Consider the following 18,715-nt stretch of genomic DNA (forward strand, 5'->3'; position numbering starts at 1 on the left):
CAATTATAGGTTTTATTTACTAATTAAGAGACTTTATATGTCTACTTTATGAGTTTTCACTAAGCAAAGGCAAAATTGTGAAGAAAAGAGATTATAGGTTTTATTTACTAATTAAGAGACTTTATATGTCTAAATTAATAAATATATTAAAAGACAATATTATTTAATAATTAATTTTTAGTTATTAAATAATTAGAATTGGCATTTAAATGGTTGAACTGAAAAATTGACGTTTTTGAGAAAATGAGATGCAGAAATGACTAAATGGCAATATTGCAAAGTGAGGCCCATTATCCATATCATGGTCGGCCTGTTGGAAATTATTTTACCAGGATCTTAGATCTACTCACAAGTATGTTGATTAACACCCTAAATATGAACTTTCTAAAACGATGAAATAAACACATATAAAGTTTAGTAAACCTTACATTGGGTGCAGCAGAATAATATGACTCCTTCCGTTCAAATATCTAGCCCTTGATTCCTTTCTGTAGCAGAGCATTATCAATATCTGAAACTGGATGTCTTTCTCTGATTCTTTAGTGCTGAAACTCCTTCTTGCCGAAAGTCTTTCTTTACGATCTTCCTCACTATGATTGAGGTATCACTTGCTGTGTATGGGCACTACTCTAACACTAAGAATTTCGAAATCTTTAGAAAGAAGAGAGAGAGGGAGTGGTCGGCCAAAGATAGGGAGAGAGAAAGGCTCAGTTTTTTCTGAATGAAAAGTCAGAAGAGAAGTGCAATTTTCCTGAAGCCTTCACTATCTATTTATAGCATTCCACTAGGGTTAGGTTTGAATTATTTGGAATTAAATAATGAAAATATCAGTTTAAAAAATCATTCCAAGTGGCCGGCCATGTAGTGTAATTCTAACCATCTGCATCTAATTTTCTCAAAAACGCCAATTTTCTAATTCAACCATTTAAATGCCAATTCTAACTATTTAATAACTATAAATAATTATTAAATAATATAGTCATTTATCAAATTGATTAATTGAACCATACAAAGTATCATAATTAACAAATATGCCCCTAAAACTCTTTCTTTACAATTTCGCCCTTACTTAGTGAAAAATTCACAAATAGACATAGTCTAATTTGAGAATTATAATTGATTAATCAAAACAAATTACATGAGTCTTACAAGCAATATTATCTCAACTAGTGGGGGGACCATGGGTCTATATAACTGAGCTTCCAATAAGACGATCAAGAATTTATAACCTAAATTCACTGACTTATTAATTCTTCGTTGAATTCACGCATGGAACTTAGAATTGCACTCTCAGTATATAGAATGCTCTATATGTTCCACCATATAGACACATCATTAATTATCCATTGTTACAATCCTAATTTGATCAATGATCCTCTATATAAATGATCTACACTCTAAAGGGATTAGATTACCGTTACACCCTACAATGTATTTAATCCTTAAAACACTTAACCCCGTATAAATGATATTTCAACTTATGTGAAATGAGATCTCCACCATTTATTTTCGTTTGGTCAAGCTCGAAGGAGGTCATCCTTTACTTACTATTTGCCAGGTAGAAGTTATAGATTCCATGTTTATGTTAGCGCTCCCAATCAATTGCACTACTGTGTTCCCAAAATGTACGTATCACCCTGACCTAAAAGTAGGCTTAACTAACAAATCAAAGAACACGAATAGCCTCTTGAGATTGAGCCTAATCATAACACGATTAAGATCATTTGATCTATGATCAACTAGGTGATATTAACTTGAATAGATATTACGGTAAGTTTAATAAATCTAAGTCAAAGTTCAATATCGGTCCCTTCCGATGCATACTCCATGCATCCAACCTAAGCTTTACTTTAACCAATGCTCTGGAAAGAACATAGCACTTCTCCAAATGCAAGTAAACTCTGTTGTAGATTATCATATCAGTAAAACCCTATGTCTGATAAATCTAGGAAACTTTATTCACATAGTCATGTTTACTTTCCAATGTGTTGACAACACAATAAACAGGATCAAGTATGTGAAAAGGGTTTCAGATGAATTCATATATTATGTACATATAATCATGAAATAAATCATGGGAACCATGCAACAATAAATGTTATTTCTGATCTATATTAAAAAGTAAATCTGATTATATTTAAATGAGTTTTATTTAGGGCATAAAACCCAACAAACTCCCACTTGCACTAATATAAAACAAAATGTGCATTTCAAATAATCTCAACACCTTGATATACAAATCAAGTGCAGTAGTAGTAAACTCCTCGTAATAGGATCTGAAAAGTTGAATTAAACACAACATTTCCTCTACTATTACTATTCCTTAATCACAAAATCATTGATAATGTGAAATTCCTCTCTATATGTCTACTCTCTTGGGATACTGGATTCTATGTCTTTGGCAACTACTTTTGGTTAATCAGGAAATTAACACTAGTAGTTTAGGCAATTTGGAATGGTGCCAAAGATGTATAGAACTCTCCTTAGACTGAATAAGTACCTTTCCTGCAACTTTAACATTCAGTCCCTTCCTGGTAGACCTAGAGACTTCAGATAGGTTTTTACACTTCTCCAAAATCACTATTCCACCCCCAGAGTAATCACCATCTTATCAGAAAGATTTTCTAGTATAAAGGTAAATCTCGAAATCTGATGTGGTGTAGTCTAAGAGTTTTAAACACAACCTTATAGACTAACATATAGTTCCTCTTCTTAATCTTAAGATTTACTTTATTGTCTTCCAATGTTCCTCTCCTGGATTAATCTGATACCTACTCATTACTCCCACTCAACAGCAGGTGTCTGGTGTAAGGCATACTAAAGCATATCTGAGACCTCTCACTGTTGATATAAGAAATTCTTTCATGGCTTTATCTTTTCTGGAATAGTTGAGACTTTTCCTTAATTAAATAAAATCTATGCCTAAGAAGTTGTGAAGCTTCTATAGATCGCCATTGGAAAGAAAATGCTTCAGCATCTTACTAAAGTAAGTTGCTTGCATTAGAGTAAGTACCAGGTATACCACAAGCCATAGGTTTAGATAAACTCAAACCTATAATACTAGGTGTTGTATACCAAAATGGTACGTTTTACATTTATTAACTCGCAAGCGCACGAATCTTTATTGTAGTATTGAGATTGTGAAGAACGAGGTCGAACCCATGGGAATTGCGTGAAATCGAAGAAAATACTAATTTAATCTAAGCTATTACAACTCTAACCTAGTTCCAAAAATGGTGAGGGTTTTTTGTAACAAAATAAAATAAAGTGTTTAAACTATAAAAATGACAGTAAAATGACAGTAACAGATATTTTCAGTAATATTTGAGATATTATTAAGGGTTCAGAATCCACTTAAGTATATATAAAAATATTTATCTTTATATTGATTCTCATCATTTAACCAGTAATCAAACCAATTATTTTCTAATAAAAAATAGATTTTCCTTCGCTTTAAAATTATAACTTCTAAGCATTAAATGTGAAACAATTTAATGTAAATACAAAAAATCAAAGAATATTATTTTTAATAAAATGTAGAACCAAGCATTAATAATTTCTAACTATCAAAAATACGTGATATTAAAGATGAAAGAAAATTATTTTAAGAAGCGAAAATCATAAGCATATATTATAATGAGAATCAAAAGTAAAAATAAATACTTAATTAAATACACTAGGTTTCATCGTCCACCTTAATAATAAGGGAACTTAGAAACCCATAAGAAAATTAACTAAGAAAAGCGGTAAACTAACTGAGCGTTTTCTCTGGATTTTTCTGTCTGAAACTCTGAAACTGTAACTGAATTCTAAAAACCTAAGCTTCTATTTATAGAAGGGTAAAAGGACTAATACGCAATTAAACTTATTACAAATTGCATGTGGGTAAAATTGTAAATACAAAAAGTTATAATCGGAGTGCCACGTGTCAAGCTCAGATTGGTGGCTTTGGTGTGCAACTTGACACGTGGCAAGAGGAGAGAAAGCCACCTTTTGGCTGATGGTGCTCGGTCCAGACGAAGGCCAGCCGCGTGGCTGGCGAGTGGACCAAACGAAAGGCCCACAGGGGCCGGTGCACGCCACGCGCGCGTGGAGGAGGAAGAGGGGACAAGAGGCTGCTGCTTGTTTTTCCGAGCCAATGGGAGAGCGCCACGTGGCGCTGATGTCGGCAGGGGAGAGGAAGAGGGCCAAATGGGCTTTTGTCCTTTTGTGCTCTCTTTTGGGCTTCAAAAATGCCACTTTTCATAGTTTTGGGCCTCATTTTTATCACTTTTTCATTTCTTTTCTACTCTTTCACAAATGCTATTTTCTCAATCAAACACAAACAAAATTAAATCCAAACAAAATATTTTCAACATAAAATATATCACAATAATTTTAATGAAAATATTTATTTAAAATTTAATTAATTTGTATTTCTTTAAATAAATACAATGCATTTTCTTAACTTTTTATTTCTTTTTCTCAATTATGCCATAAATACTATTATTATTTATAAACAAAGATAAAATTAATCTTAAATAAAATATTTTCAATATAATAATATATTGCATTAATTTTTTGAAAATATTATAAAGAATTAATTTTATTTTGTATTTTTACACTATAAAATATGTAATATTTTGGCATTTAACACAACCCCCAACTAGCTTATTGCTAGTCCCTAGCAATTCAAGCGGATAACAAAATATTACCAAAATGAACAAATCAAACAAACTCTGACTAATCGAAACAAAATAAAATATTGGTGTAAACTCTAGAAAATACTATATATAAAAAATTACAATAGATATAATTCCAGATTTTTTGTGTGTGTGTTTCAAATCATATTCTTTGCTTTAATCATAACACAGATAATATTGAAAAATCTTTAAAGTAAAAAGTCTCAACTCCAAATCCTCACAGGTATTGAAATATTTGAAAAGAGGAAGGGTTGTCACTCTTGGAGCTGGACAGATATATTAATTGACGCTCAAATGGATAAAGATTTTTAGGACGAACAATGTAAACAATTATTGACCCATAGATAGGCTAACCAAAAATATTTTGAAATTCAAATGACAACTTAACTTTCGGGATTTCATTACAGTACCTAGAGCCAAAATAAAGAAATAAACAACGATTTTTTTTTTTTTATTTGGTAACTAATATTTATGAAAAATAAACTATAGCAAAGTCTCTTTTGATTGATGATGATATATTATTATTTTTTTTTTCTATATATATATATTATATATGCATATATATTTTTTACCGATATATATATATTTTACTTTGCTAAATGATTAAAACTAAGAAATTGCTCTTTATATGATTTATATGTATTTTTTTTTTTAAGGGCAATATCCACAATAACTATTTACCGTAGCAAAATTTTCTTTGGTATCTTTTGAATTTTGACCAAGCTACGCTGATAGAGAAATGTTGCTCTTGTTTGATTGTTTTGATTTTTTTTTTTTATATATATATATAGTATGTAAGATATTGCTCTTTATATGATATATATGTATTTTTTTTTTAAGGGCAATATCCACAATATATATCTTTACTTTTTTTTTTTTTTTACAAGAGGCAACATGTGATAAGAAAATATAAAGATAATAAATTTACAATTAGGCTCAATTCTAAAAAAAATATCCCTCTAGTAATTGTCATATTTTCAAATTTCAAAAAATTTCGATTTTACCAATTCAGAAGATCAATATATGTTCAAAAAGTCGTTTTCTCAATTCTCACTTCTCACGAAAAATGAAAGCTTTTAACTTAAGATTTTTCTCAATTAAATGTGTTAAAAACAATCAAATCATATGTTTGGTTTGTGCAATTTTTACTGGAATTACTATCTAAGTAACTAAATATAGTATAAACTAGTCTAACACAATATTTATTTATTCACATAATTAGCAGCAGAATTTGACTCAAAATTTTCAAAAAGGTAAGAAATTTATCGAACTTAACGCAAGAATATACTCAGTACCCCCAACTAAAATGAGACAGTGTCCTCAATGTCTAAATATGTATATGATAAGAACATGAGATGAGAACCGAAAAAAACGAAGAATATGCACAGTGATAGATGTTAATTTTCTAAAAAAACAAATGACAGAAAATAAACTAAAATACTGAAAAATAAAGAAAGCAATTAAAGATAGGACCAGTAGTGAAAGAATTCACTAACCTTGGTAAATCGAGTCGTGAAAGAGCGTTTCCTCCACTTCAGGTAGTGTTAATTCTAAAAATGGTTTCAACCTTTGACTATTGACTTTGAATACATTACCAGATTTAGAATTTTCAATTTCAACAGCTCCGTAAAACAGTACGAACAGAAAATGGACCAGTCCATTTAGAACGTAACTTACCGGGATCAAAAGGAATGTCCCAATCAGGAGGTCGAAATAACTTTTGTGGTCTAGGGAGTGATTGTGATTCTCTAGGAATTTTCACAGATCGATCTGCTAACTTTTTTGGAACATTGGTGTTTCTTTTTGCAGTACACAGATCTTTTAAAAAATTTGAGTATGCAGGTATTTGCTTAATGACATCTAAGAAAGGGATATTTATATTTACTTGCTTGAATACCTCTAAGATGTCACCATACTGACTACCTCTTTTGATTGGGATCAATCTCTGTGGGAATGAAGCTTTTGGAATGAACGACAAAGTTTGACTCATTTTTTCAACCGAGTCTTTGGAATGTGAGCTTTCAGGCTGACTCTTTTCATTTTCTTTTAACGAGTCAGTGTTCATTTTAGCATCAGGTTGAGATATGTAATCAGGTTTTTCAATAATTTTTCCAGACCTAAGGATAGAAACTGAATTAGCTTCTTCAATAGGTCTAGATGTACTTACCTCGTACTGACTCTTCAGATTAGGAATGGGTTGACTGAGAAGTGTTCCCTTTTCCCTTTCAGCTACAACAGTAGCAAGTTGACCAATTTGTGTCTCAAGCCTTAACATGGATTGAGAACTTGTGTGTAAATCTTGTTGGGTGGTTTGCATGAACTGTTGTAGGGTATCCTCTAAAGATGGTTTTCTTTGTTGTTGAGGATATGGCATATTATGTTGGGCATGACTCTGATTGGGTGAGTTGTATTGGTGCCCTTGGTTCATTGGAGGCTGGTTCTGTCTCCAAGAAAAATTTGGATGATTTCTCCAATTTGGATTGTAGGATTGAGAAAATGGGCTATCAGATGATTTCCCATAAGTTTGAAGAGCGTTCACTTCTTCAGAAAATGCCTCTTGGTATATAGGTAATGATGGACATGACTGGGCACTATGACTTGTACTATAGCATAAGGAACAAATTTCATTCCTATGTATAGGAGTATTCATGGATTGACTTAATGACATAGCTTCAACTCTCCTAGTTAGATTTGCTAATGATGTTTTAATATCTACGTCGTCTTTGACATCGTAAATTCCACCTCTCTTAGGTGTGTTGGAAGCTTTCGATCTAGGATCTTGGCAATTCCACTGTTGAGAATTTACAGAAAGATTCTCAAGAGACTCCCAAGCCTCATCCCCTCTAAATTGCAAAAATTTTCCAGTGTGCATTGATTGTACCATTTGTCGGTTTGAGGGAGATAATCCATCATAAAAGTATTTTACCAATCTCCATTTTTCAAAACCATGGTGTGGACATTTTAGCAATAAATCTTTAAATCTTTCCCAACATTCATAAAATTCTTCGTGATCTTTCTGATAAAATTCGGAGATTTCTCTCCTAATATTATCCGTTTTAGACATGGGAAAAAATTTGGACAAAAATTTATTAACTAATTCATCCCAAGTAGAAATGGATCGGGCTGGGAGTGAATTAAACTAGGCTTTAGACTTATCTTTTAATGAGAATGAAAAAAGTCTAAGCCTAACAGATTCATCAGAAAAATTTTGAAATCTAAAAGTAGAACAAATTTCTAAAAAATCTTTCACATGCATGTATGGATCCTCTCTATCTAACCCATAAAAAGATGGCAAAAATTGAATTACAGAAGGTTTCAACACAAAATGTGTAGCATTTATTTCAGGAAAAATAATGCATGATGAAGAATTAGCATAAATGGGAGAAAAATGATCAATGAGAGTTTTTTCTTCCACATTTACTTGATTTGGTTCCATGATGTCAGAATTTTCACTTTTAATTTCAACCCACAATAATTTTCTTTTTACCAAACGATTTTTAGAATTTCGTTCCCAGCGAATCATACACCAAGTATCACAAAAATTAAAATAACATGAAGAAATTAGGAGGCGGTGCCTACCATATAATTGCGTAAATAAAGACTGAATTTAAAATATAGCGGGAAATAAATAATATGTATATTTGACAGAAATATAAATACTAATATTAATATATGTGCAGAAATAAAGACTGAATTTAAAATATAGCGGGAAATAAATAATATAGATATATATTTGACAGAAATATAAATATTAATATTAATTATAATTTATAATATATAATTATATTAATAATATGTTTTTCTTAGTAGTTAAGTAATGTATATATAATAATAATATAATATAAATTTATATATATAAAAATAATTAACAGTAAGTAACGTAAGTTACTTACTGTAATATATAATAATAATAATAATAATAATAATATTAATAATAATAATAATATATAATTATATATATATAAATCTTACTTCACTATTAAGAAATGTAATATATAATATATATAATATAATAACTAGTAGAAGAATTATACCAACCTGAATTAAAGTAGTTTTTCTTCTTGCAGTTCCCCGGCAACGGCGCCAAAAACTTGTTGTATACCAAAATGGTACGTTTTACATTTATCAACTCGCAAGCGCACGAATCTTTATTGTAGTATTGAGATTGTGAAGAACGAGGTCGAACCCATGGGAATTGCGTGAAATCGAAGAAAATACTAATTTAATCTAAGCTATTACAACTCTAACCTAGTTCCAAAAATGGTGAGGGTTTTTTGTAACAAAATAAAATAAAGTGTTTAAACTATAAAAATGACAGTAAAATGACAGTAACAGATATTTTCAGTAATATTTGAGATATTATTAAGGGTTCAGAATCCACTTAAGTATATATAAAAATATTTATCTTTATATTGATTCTCATCATTTAACCAGTAATCAAACCAATTATTTTCTAATAAAAAATAGATTTTCCTTCGCTTTAAAATTATAACTTCTAAGCATTAAATGTGAAACAATTTAATGTAAATACAAAAAATCAAAGAATATTATTTTTAATAAAATGTAGAACCAAGCATTAATAATTTCTAACTATCAAAAATACGTGATATTAAAAATGAAAGAAAATTATTTTAAGAAGCGAAAATCATAAGCATATATTATAATGAGAATCAAAAATAAAAATAAATACTTAATTAAATACACTAGGTTTCATCGTCCACCTTAATAATAAGGGAACTTAGAAACCCATAAGAAAATTAACTAAGAAAAGCGGTAAACTAACTGAGCGTTTTCTCTGGATTTTTCTGTCTGAAACTCTGAAACTGTAACTGAATTCTAAAAACCTAAGCTTCTATTTATAGAAGGGTAAAAGGACTAATACGCAATTAAACTTATTACAAATTGCATGTGGGTAAAATTGTAAATACAAAAAGTTATAATCGGAGTGCCACGTGTCAAGCTCAGATTGGTGGCTTTGGTGTGCAACTTGACACGTGGCAAGAGGAGAGAAAGCCACCTTTTGGCTGATGGTGCTCGGTCCAGACGAAGGCCAGCCGCGTGGCTGGCGAGTGGACCAAACGAAAGGCCCACAGGGGCCGGTGCACGCCACGCGCGCGTGGAGGAGGAAGAGGGGACAAGAGGCTGCTGCTTGTTTTTCCAAGCTAATGGGAGAGCGCCACGTGGCGCTGATGTCGGCAGGGGAGAGGAAGAGGGCCAAATGGGCTTTTGTCCTTTTGTGCTCTCTTTTGGGCTTCAAAAATGCCACTTTTCATAGTTTTGGGCCTCATTTTTATCACTTTTTCATTTCTTTTCTACTCTTTCACAAATGCTATTTTCTCAATCAAACACAAACAAAATTAAATCCAAACAAAATATTTTCAACATAAAATATATCACAATAATTTTAATGAAAATATTTATTTAAAATTTAATTAATTTGTATTTCTTTAAATAAATACAATGCATTTTCTTAACTTTTTATTTCTTTTTCTCAATTATGCCATAAATACTATTATTATTTATAAACAAAGATAAAATTAATCTTAAATAAAATATTTTCAATATAATAATATATTGCATTAATTTTTTGAAAATATTATAAAGAATTAATTTTATTTTGTATTTTTACACTATAAAATATGTAATATTTTGGCATTTAACACTAGGAACCAAAAGTTTTGTTAAGTCCATTGAATAGACTTATATACGAAATTTCCTTTTATGTCCTTGTAATAGAAAACTTTAGGTTACTCCATGTGAATGGATCAAACTATAGTTCTCTTGACTTTCTTCTTAGTTTCTTATCTTGACAATCCATTACTTGTTTAAACTCACAATGGATTTTAATCACTAGTGTCTCCTAAGAAGGTGAGTTCCTAGAAACTCTCCCACTAAGATAAGGTACCGTGAATTATGCCTAAGAAAACTAAATGGTATTAACCTCTTTGGTTGTGACAAGACAATAGAGGCAGTGGGATCATCATATGTCATATAAGATGATAGAACACTTTTAGAATCAAGAAAAATATCTCCTTTATTTGCTACTTTATTTTCAGACTTAGTCATTTTCTTAGAAATGTAGTATTTGTTTGAACAAACACTTTCTTATCTATTGACAATGGGATGGTCCACCCCTAATCACTTAGAATAGCTAACAAACCATGGTTAACAGTTCTAGCTTTTCTTAAGATTTTGATTAGGGCATCCATGAATCTAGTAATGATTTACATTAAGTATACAACCATTACATCATTCTGAAATTGTATTACCATAGAAGGATTTAGGCAACGACTAGTAACTAATCATCAATATGCAAATCGAAATTTCTGGGGTGGTAAGTTTTGATATAATTCAAAAATCAATTTAATGATCTTTGAATTGCATATCTATTAACTATTTCTCCATCCCTATCAGTTCGCAAGATCTTTAACCACTTACCTTAATGGTTTTAACCATTGCTAGAAATTTATGAAATTTTTCAACATTTCAAATTTCTTTGCATAAGGTATAATCTAGAGTGATCGTTTTAAGAATACAACGAAAAAACTCATATCCACCCCTGAATGTTCATCCATCTGCGAATGAGATGAACTACTTTCAGTGGATATAGGCATAAATTTTGCAGAGATTGATCTTGTCAAAACCACTATGATCTGCCATAGATTAATAAAAAAATGTGGTTGAGTCTTTTGATGACTTAGGTATAGTTACATCAAAGAGTTCTTAGAATAGTGCAAGTGGATCCTGGTCACAGAATACTAAACTCATATTCCATACAGTTTGAATCCATTAATAGAAGATTGATATTAAACACTTGAGAAAGTGTAACTGTATTGCTTCCTGAAAATAGAAATATAAGAAAATTTTTGTTTGGATTCTAAAATTAAAGTCAAAGAATTAAATTTATACCAAATATTATGAGTAATTCTATCTTGGACCACCACTACTATTTTAACTCTAAGTCAGATTTGCCCATTCAAGTAGCAGATTTCTAAGATTGAGGATTTATCTTAATTGGGAATAGAATTTCGGGATTATAATCATATGCGTCATTTAATTTCTTAAGAGAAAATATAGAATGACATGAAATGATTTATTGTAACACCCTAACTATCTTAGGCGTATTACGTGATTTTTAAACGTACTGTGCAGCTCGTTGCTAATCAACGAGGTTTATGGAAAAACGTGATTAATTAAAATTTTGCTTTTTCATTAAACTTATAAACCATTTTACCAAAAAGTCTCGGGATCCCGATTTATAAAAAAATATTTACAAACGTTTTCACTGTTCAACTTTTACATCAAAATAAAGTCGTCTAACGACAATTACAAAATCTCAGCCGTGCTGTCCCGAGGATCGTACGCTCCAGGCCTAACCGCCCCGACATGTACAATCCCATAAGCTCGCTCACGGTCCATCAGCAACTGCCTTGCCTTTACCTACACATGAAACTAAACTGTGAGTCGACAGACTCAGTAAGAAAAGCATAATAATATCATACATAAAACTGACTGCCGTGTCCAACACGATACTGAGTCCCGCTACTGCCATGTCCAACATGGTACTGAGCACTACTGCCATGTCCAACATGGTACTGAGTTTTGAACGTTCAGGGGACGGCACTATTGACAAGTATCCTCCTGATCGGTCGAACCGGTCATACTCCGGCTGCTGGTCATACTCCAGCCTGTACCGACGGGATAGGTCAATAGCACTGAACCACCAACCAGTGTCAGCCTGATCGGTCGAACCGGTCATACTCCGGCTGCTGGTCATACTCCAGCCTGTACCGACGTGACAGGGTTGGGTGGTTCGAAGCCTAAATACATATCTAATGTAAACTAACAGGCTTCCTACATGCACGCTAAACATGTAAACTACATATGCATACTGTTATACTAATCTTACCTGGATTCCGATTTCAGGTGTGCCGGTCAACCTGACTGGAACTGAAGCTGAACGGCGGATTACTGGCTCCTAAACCATAAAAACCACAACGCTATAAGTGACACGCTAAATCACTTCCCGGGGACTAAAACTCGAAACTAAAAGTTTCCCTATCGATAAAAAGCATGGCAATACCCCTAAAAACCCAAAAACGAGGAAAACTAGGGTTCCGAAAAATCCCCCATCCGGAAGTCCGGTTGCCCAACCGGAATTCCGGTTCTGGGAAAATCTGAACCCCCATCCGGAATTCCGGATGCTCAACCGGAATTCCGGTTCCTCGCAGGCAGCAAGCAAAAAATTCACATATCTTGACCAATTCGAACCCAATTGATCCCAAACTTTCCAGACCTCCTCAATAGGTCCCAAATAACAATTCTAGAGCATCAAACCTACCCAGAAATCCCACATGCAAAATTCACCATTAAAGCTCAAGCTTTGAGTTTCAAACTCAAGCTTGAGCAAAACCAACTAACTAAGCAATCCACTAGCTTAATTCACCTTAAACTAGCATAGAATTACCTCAGAAAACAAACAACAACATCCAGTAATTACACAGAAACTAAACATAGCATTTTCTCACAAAAATCATCAATTTTCACATATAATTTAAAAGCTTGAACAACCTAGCTACTCATGCTTCAAACAACTCATTTAACATCAATAATCATGCTTTGAATCAACCTAAATCAACAACAAAACACAGCAGTAACAACATTCCATAATCACATGCATTTACACAACTTTTTCAACATATTTTTCCAAGAAAATCAAGGGAAGGGGACAAGGAAGCACCTACCACAACAAGAGATCACAAGAGATGAAATTTTAGGGCTTGAATCACCAAAAGAATCCAGCCTTTGCACCCCAAAGCTCAGCCGAAATAAGGGAGAGAGAAAGAGAGAGTTTGCATGAAAAATTTCTTACTTTTGACACTTAATGATTTTTTTGAAAAAAAAGGAATAACATACAACACATTACTCATTTATTAAATCCTTTTTCAGCCAAAAACAATTAAACAAAATAAACATTTAATTCCAATTAAAAGCCACTAAAAGCCAAAACACTAATGGGGCAAAAAGACCATTTTGTCCCTCCACCATAAAATCACTAAAATCATACTAAAGGGGGTATTTTTGGGACATTCTAAATTCCCGGCCATTCCCGACATTCCCAATGTCTAAAACCCGTCCCCAAAATACTAACATACTAAGTTGTGATTTCTACTGAGCCAAACGCCGCGTTCCAAAATACCGGACACCGGAAATGCGAAATATAAAACTGCTGATGACATAAATATGCATATCTGAATTCCGTAAATAACAATGATAAATTATTTAAATAGCTATAAATAATTTCCTGATTAACATAAATAACTGCTAATTTCCAAATTAACTAAGCGGGCTTTACAACTATCCCCCCCTTAAAAGGATTTCGTCCCCGAAATCTAACCTGAATAACTCTGGATATTGAGCTCGCATATCTGATTCTAGCTCCCAGGTGGCTTCTTCCACCTTACTGTTTCTCCAGAGAACCTTGACCAACGCTATGGTCTTATTCCGAAGGACTTTATCCTTTCTATCCAGGATCTGCACTGGCTGTTCCTCATAGGACATATCTGACTGAAGCTGAAGGCTCTCATAACTGATTATATGAGAGGGGTCTGAAACGTATTTTCTCAACATTGAGACATGAAATACGTTGTGCACTGCTGATAAAGCTGGAGGCAATGCTAACCGATATGCCACTTGACCTATCTTCTCGAGAATCTCGAAAGGTCCTGTAAATCTAGGGCATAACTTGCCTCTTTTCCCGAAACGTTTAATCCCCTTCATCGGAGATACTCGCAAAAACACATGGTCCCCTACTCGGAACTCAACATCTCGACGTTTCGGATCTGCGTAACTCTTCTGTCTGCTCTGGGAGGCAAGCATTCTAGCTTTAATCTTCTCTATTGCCTCATTGGTCCGCTGAACTGACTCTGGACCTAGGTATTTCCTCTCCCCTGTCTCATCCCAGTGGATAGGGGATCTGCACTTCCTACCGTACAACAGTTCATAGGGTGCCATCCCTATCGTACTCTGATAACTGTTGTTGTACGAAAACTCTATTAACGGTAGGTATTTATTCCATGAACCCTCAAAGTCCATAACACAGGCTCTCAGCATATCCTCCAATATCTGAATTGTCCTTTCGGACTGACCATCTGTCTGAGGATGAAATGCTGTACTGAATTTTAGCTTCGTACCCATTGCCCGTTGCAAACTCTGCCAAAATTTGGAGGTGAATTTCGGATCCCTGTCCGAAACAATAGACTTCGGTACCCCGTGAAGTCTCACTATTTCCCTGACGTACAGTTACGCAGGCGATCCACTGAAAATGTTGTTCTGACCGGCAGAAAATGAGCAGATTTCGTAAATCGGTCCACCACTACCCAGATGGAATCAAACATACCCGTGGTCCTAGGTAATCCGACCACAAAATCCATAGAAATATCCTCCCATTTCCATTCTGGTAGGGTTAGAGGCTGCAACAACCCTGCTGGTCTCTGATGTTCAGCCTTGATCTGCTGACATGTGAGGCATCTCGATACGAATTCTACCAAATTCTTCTTCATACCGTTCCACCAGAAGTACGGTTTCAAGTCTTGGTACATCTTGGTGGTGCCGGGATGCAGAGAATATGGAGTAGAATGAGCCTCCTCAAAGATCTCGTTCCTCAAGTCCACACTGTTCGGGACACAAACCCTGGCTTTATACAAAAGCATCCCACTATCTGACACTGAAAAGTCCTTGGCTTGACCAGCCAATACCTCATCTCGGATCTTCACTAACTCCGGATCTGTCGTCTGAGCAACCTTTATTCTTTCTAACAGATCAGATTGCAGCGTTAAGTTGTGAAGCTGACCTACCACAAACTCAATGCTGGACCTGACCATATCCTCTGCTAGCTGAGGTGAGATCTGAACCATGCTAGCCACTTGCCCGGGACCCTTTCTACTCAGGGCATCGGCCACTACATTGGCTTTTCCGGGATGATAAAGGATCTCGCAATCATAATCCTTCACTAATTCCAACCAACGCCTTTGTCTCATGTTCAAATCTTTCTGAGTAAAGAAATACTTGAGACTTTTATGGTCGGTATAGATCTCGCACTTCTCCCCATACAAGTAATGCCGCCAAATCTTCAGTGCAAAAACCACTGCGGCCAATTCTAAGTCATGAGTCGGGTATCGCTGTTCATAATCCTTTAACTGGCGGGAGGCATAAGCGATAACCCGATCGGCTTGCATCAATACGCACCCCAAACCCTGTTTGGATGCGTCACAATAGACCACGAACTTCTCCTCGTCCGAAGGCAAAGCTAGTACCGGAGCAGTAATCAACCTCTGTTTCAGCTCCTGGAAACTAGCTTCGCATTTATCTGACCAGATAAATCGCTGATTCTTCTTTGTAAGCTCGGTTAGGGGCATTGAAATTTTAGAGAACCCCTCCACGAACCTACGGTAGTATCCAGCTAACCCCAAGAAGCTTCTGATCTCTGTCACTGTCTTCGGTCTCGGCCAATCCCTGACGGATTCGATCTTCCCGGGATCCACCTTGATCCCATCTTTACTCACTATGTGCCCTAGGAAGGACACCTGAGACAACCAGAACTCACATTTCTTGAACTTGGCGTAGAGTCTATGTTCTCGAAGTCGTTGCAGTACCATCTGAAGATGTAACTCATGCTCCTCTTCTGACTGAGAGTACACGAGGATGTCGTCGATAAACACGATCACACAGATATCGAGGAAATCCTTGAATACTCTATTCATCAGGTCCATGAATGCTGCAGGAGCATTGGTTAGTCCGAATGACATAACCAGGAACTCGTAGTGTCCATACCTAGTGCGGAAAGCCGTCTTTGGAATGTCCTCCTCTCGGATCCTCAACTGATGATAACCCGAACGGAGATCAATCTTAGAAAAGACCGTCTTCCCCTGAAGCTGATCGAACAAGTCATCGATCCTAGGTAATGGATATTTATTCTTCACCGTCAGCTTGTTCAACTCTCTGTAGTCGATGCACATTCTCATAGAGCCATCCTTCTTCTTCACGAACAAAACCGGGGCTCCCCAAGGTGACACACTGGGCCGAATGAACCCTATGTCAAGCAACCCTTGGAGCTGAATCTTTAATTCCTTAAGTTCAGCTGGAGCCATCCTATACGGGGCTTTGGAAACCGGATCCACCCCTGGTGCCAAGTCTATCACGAAGTCAATCTCCCGATGAGGTGGTAACCCTGGAAGTTCTTCGGGAAATACGTCCAAAAATTCCCGAACCACTCTGATATCCTCTGGCCGAATGGTGTCTGGCCGAGTGGTGTCCACCACCACGGCCAGAAACCCTAAGCACCCACCGTGCAATAATTCTCTCGATGACATAGCCGAGATCACCGGGATCCGAGATCCCTGAACCGAACCCACAAACACGAACGGTTCTTCACTTTCCGGTTGGAAGACCACCATCTTCCTCTTACAGTCTATGCTCGCCGAATATTTAGATAGGAAATCCATTCCTAAAATAATATCAAATTCGACTAAGCTCATCTCTATCAGATCAGCGCTTAACTCTCTACCATCTATCCTGATCGGCATAGACCTAATCCACCTATTGGAGATAACCAATTCTCCGCCGAGTAACGGTGGTTCCAAACCCTGACTCATATCTATCAAAGGGTCTACCCAACTTACTAAAGACTCTGGCCGCCACATAAGAACGTGTAGCCCCGTAATCAAACGACGCGAATAAAACGAGTCGTTAATAAGAATCTGACCTGTAACAACTGATGGGCCGGCATCCGCATCGGCTGCGTGATGGCGAATACCCCAGGCTGGAGTGGGTATCGGCGGAGCTCTCGGTGCCTCTGGCCGGAGCTGGGGACATTCCCTCTTGAAGTGCCCGGGCATGCCACAATGAAAGCATCCCTGCCCCTTGCACTCTCCCCGATGGTGCCTCTTGCAGATAGGGCACTCGGGGTAGGAGAAGCGAGTCTCATTACCACCAGGACGACTCCCTCTGTTCTGGTTCCCCCGGAACCTCTTGTTCTGACTCGAGCCGCCGGAAGCAGTGGGTGCCCTCTTCCTCTGATCATTGGCCGAACCACTACTCCCCCTGCTAAAGCCTGATGCAGGAGGGGTAGGAGCTCCGCCACCAACCGGAGTACTAACTGAATCTGACATGCACCCCACTGCGCCCTCAGCTCGCAGTGCCTTCTCCACCATCTGAGCATAGGTGGTGCTGTCGTCTGTGGTAATCATCAGGTCATGCCTGATCTTGGGATTCAACCCGTCCAGATACTTCTCCTTCCTGCTGAAGTCGGTCGGCACAATTCCCGAGGCTAACCTCGCCAACCGGTCAAACTGAGTAGTATACTCAGTGACACTCATGTTCTCCCGCTGGGTCAGGTGAACGAATTCCTTTCTCTTGGCGCTTCTAACCGCCTCGTTGTAGTACTTCGCGTTGAAGAGTTCCTGGAACCTCTCCCAAGTCATGGTGGTGACATCGTGAATCTGAGACACCATGTCCCACCATACCAGGGCATCCTCACAGGCCCGGAATGTGGCGCACACCACTCTGTCGTTGCCGGTGACACCCATAAAGTTCAAGATTCGGTGATCACCGTAAGCCACCGCTCGGCTTTCGACACATACGGACCTCCCGGGAATACGGAGGTGCACAGCTTCGGAACCGCTCATACAAAGGCTCCAATCTATGGGCCGCCACTACCAACTCGGCACAGGCGGCGGGGGGCGAGTGCCGGCGGAACTACCGGCACCGGAACCGGCAGGAGCACCTGTCGCGTCTCAACCTCTGAATCTCGAGGTCTTGCTCTTCGATCCTGGCTTGCATCTCCGCAAACCGTAACTCCCAATTCGGGGCTCCCTGATCGGCTGGGGGAGCCTGGGCAGCCTGTGACGGGTTCTCATCACCCCGACCACGAGCCCTGCCTCGAGGACCTCTACCTCGGCCCCTAGCAGGTGGGGGAAACCGAGCTCCCTCTCCCTGATTCGACCCCACTGAGTTGCCTCGACTCCTGGTAGTCC

The 18,715-nt window shown here is 36.6% G+C and overlaps 1 protein-coding gene and 1 non-coding gene across 2 annotated transcripts; one reads left to right on the top strand and one right to left on the bottom strand.

Moving 5' to 3' along the window:
* Positions 1–6,297: 6,297 nt before the first annotated feature.
* LOC133033394 (uncharacterized) lies at positions 6,298–7,566 on the bottom strand. Its single transcript, XM_061108110.1, has one exon. The coding sequence runs from the start codon at positions 7,564–7,566 to the stop codon at positions 6,298–6,300; it is 1,269 nt and encodes a 422-aa protein (XP_060964093.1).
* A 58-nt stretch (positions 7,567–7,624) lies between these two features.
* Positions 7,625–7,731, top strand: LOC133033456 (small nucleolar RNA R71). The gene has a single exon (XR_009685603.1). It is a non-coding gene; the product is annotated as a small nucleolar RNA R71 (small nucleolar RNA).
* Positions 7,732–18,715: the final 10,984 nt, after the last annotated feature.

This window comes from Cannabis sativa, unplaced genomic scaffold (genome assembly GCF_029168945.1).
Source record: "Cannabis sativa cultivar Pink pepper isolate KNU-18-1 unplaced genomic scaffold, ASM2916894v1 Contig7, whole genome shotgun sequence".
Taxonomy (NCBI): domain Eukaryota; kingdom Viridiplantae; phylum Streptophyta; class Magnoliopsida; order Rosales; family Cannabaceae; genus Cannabis; species Cannabis sativa.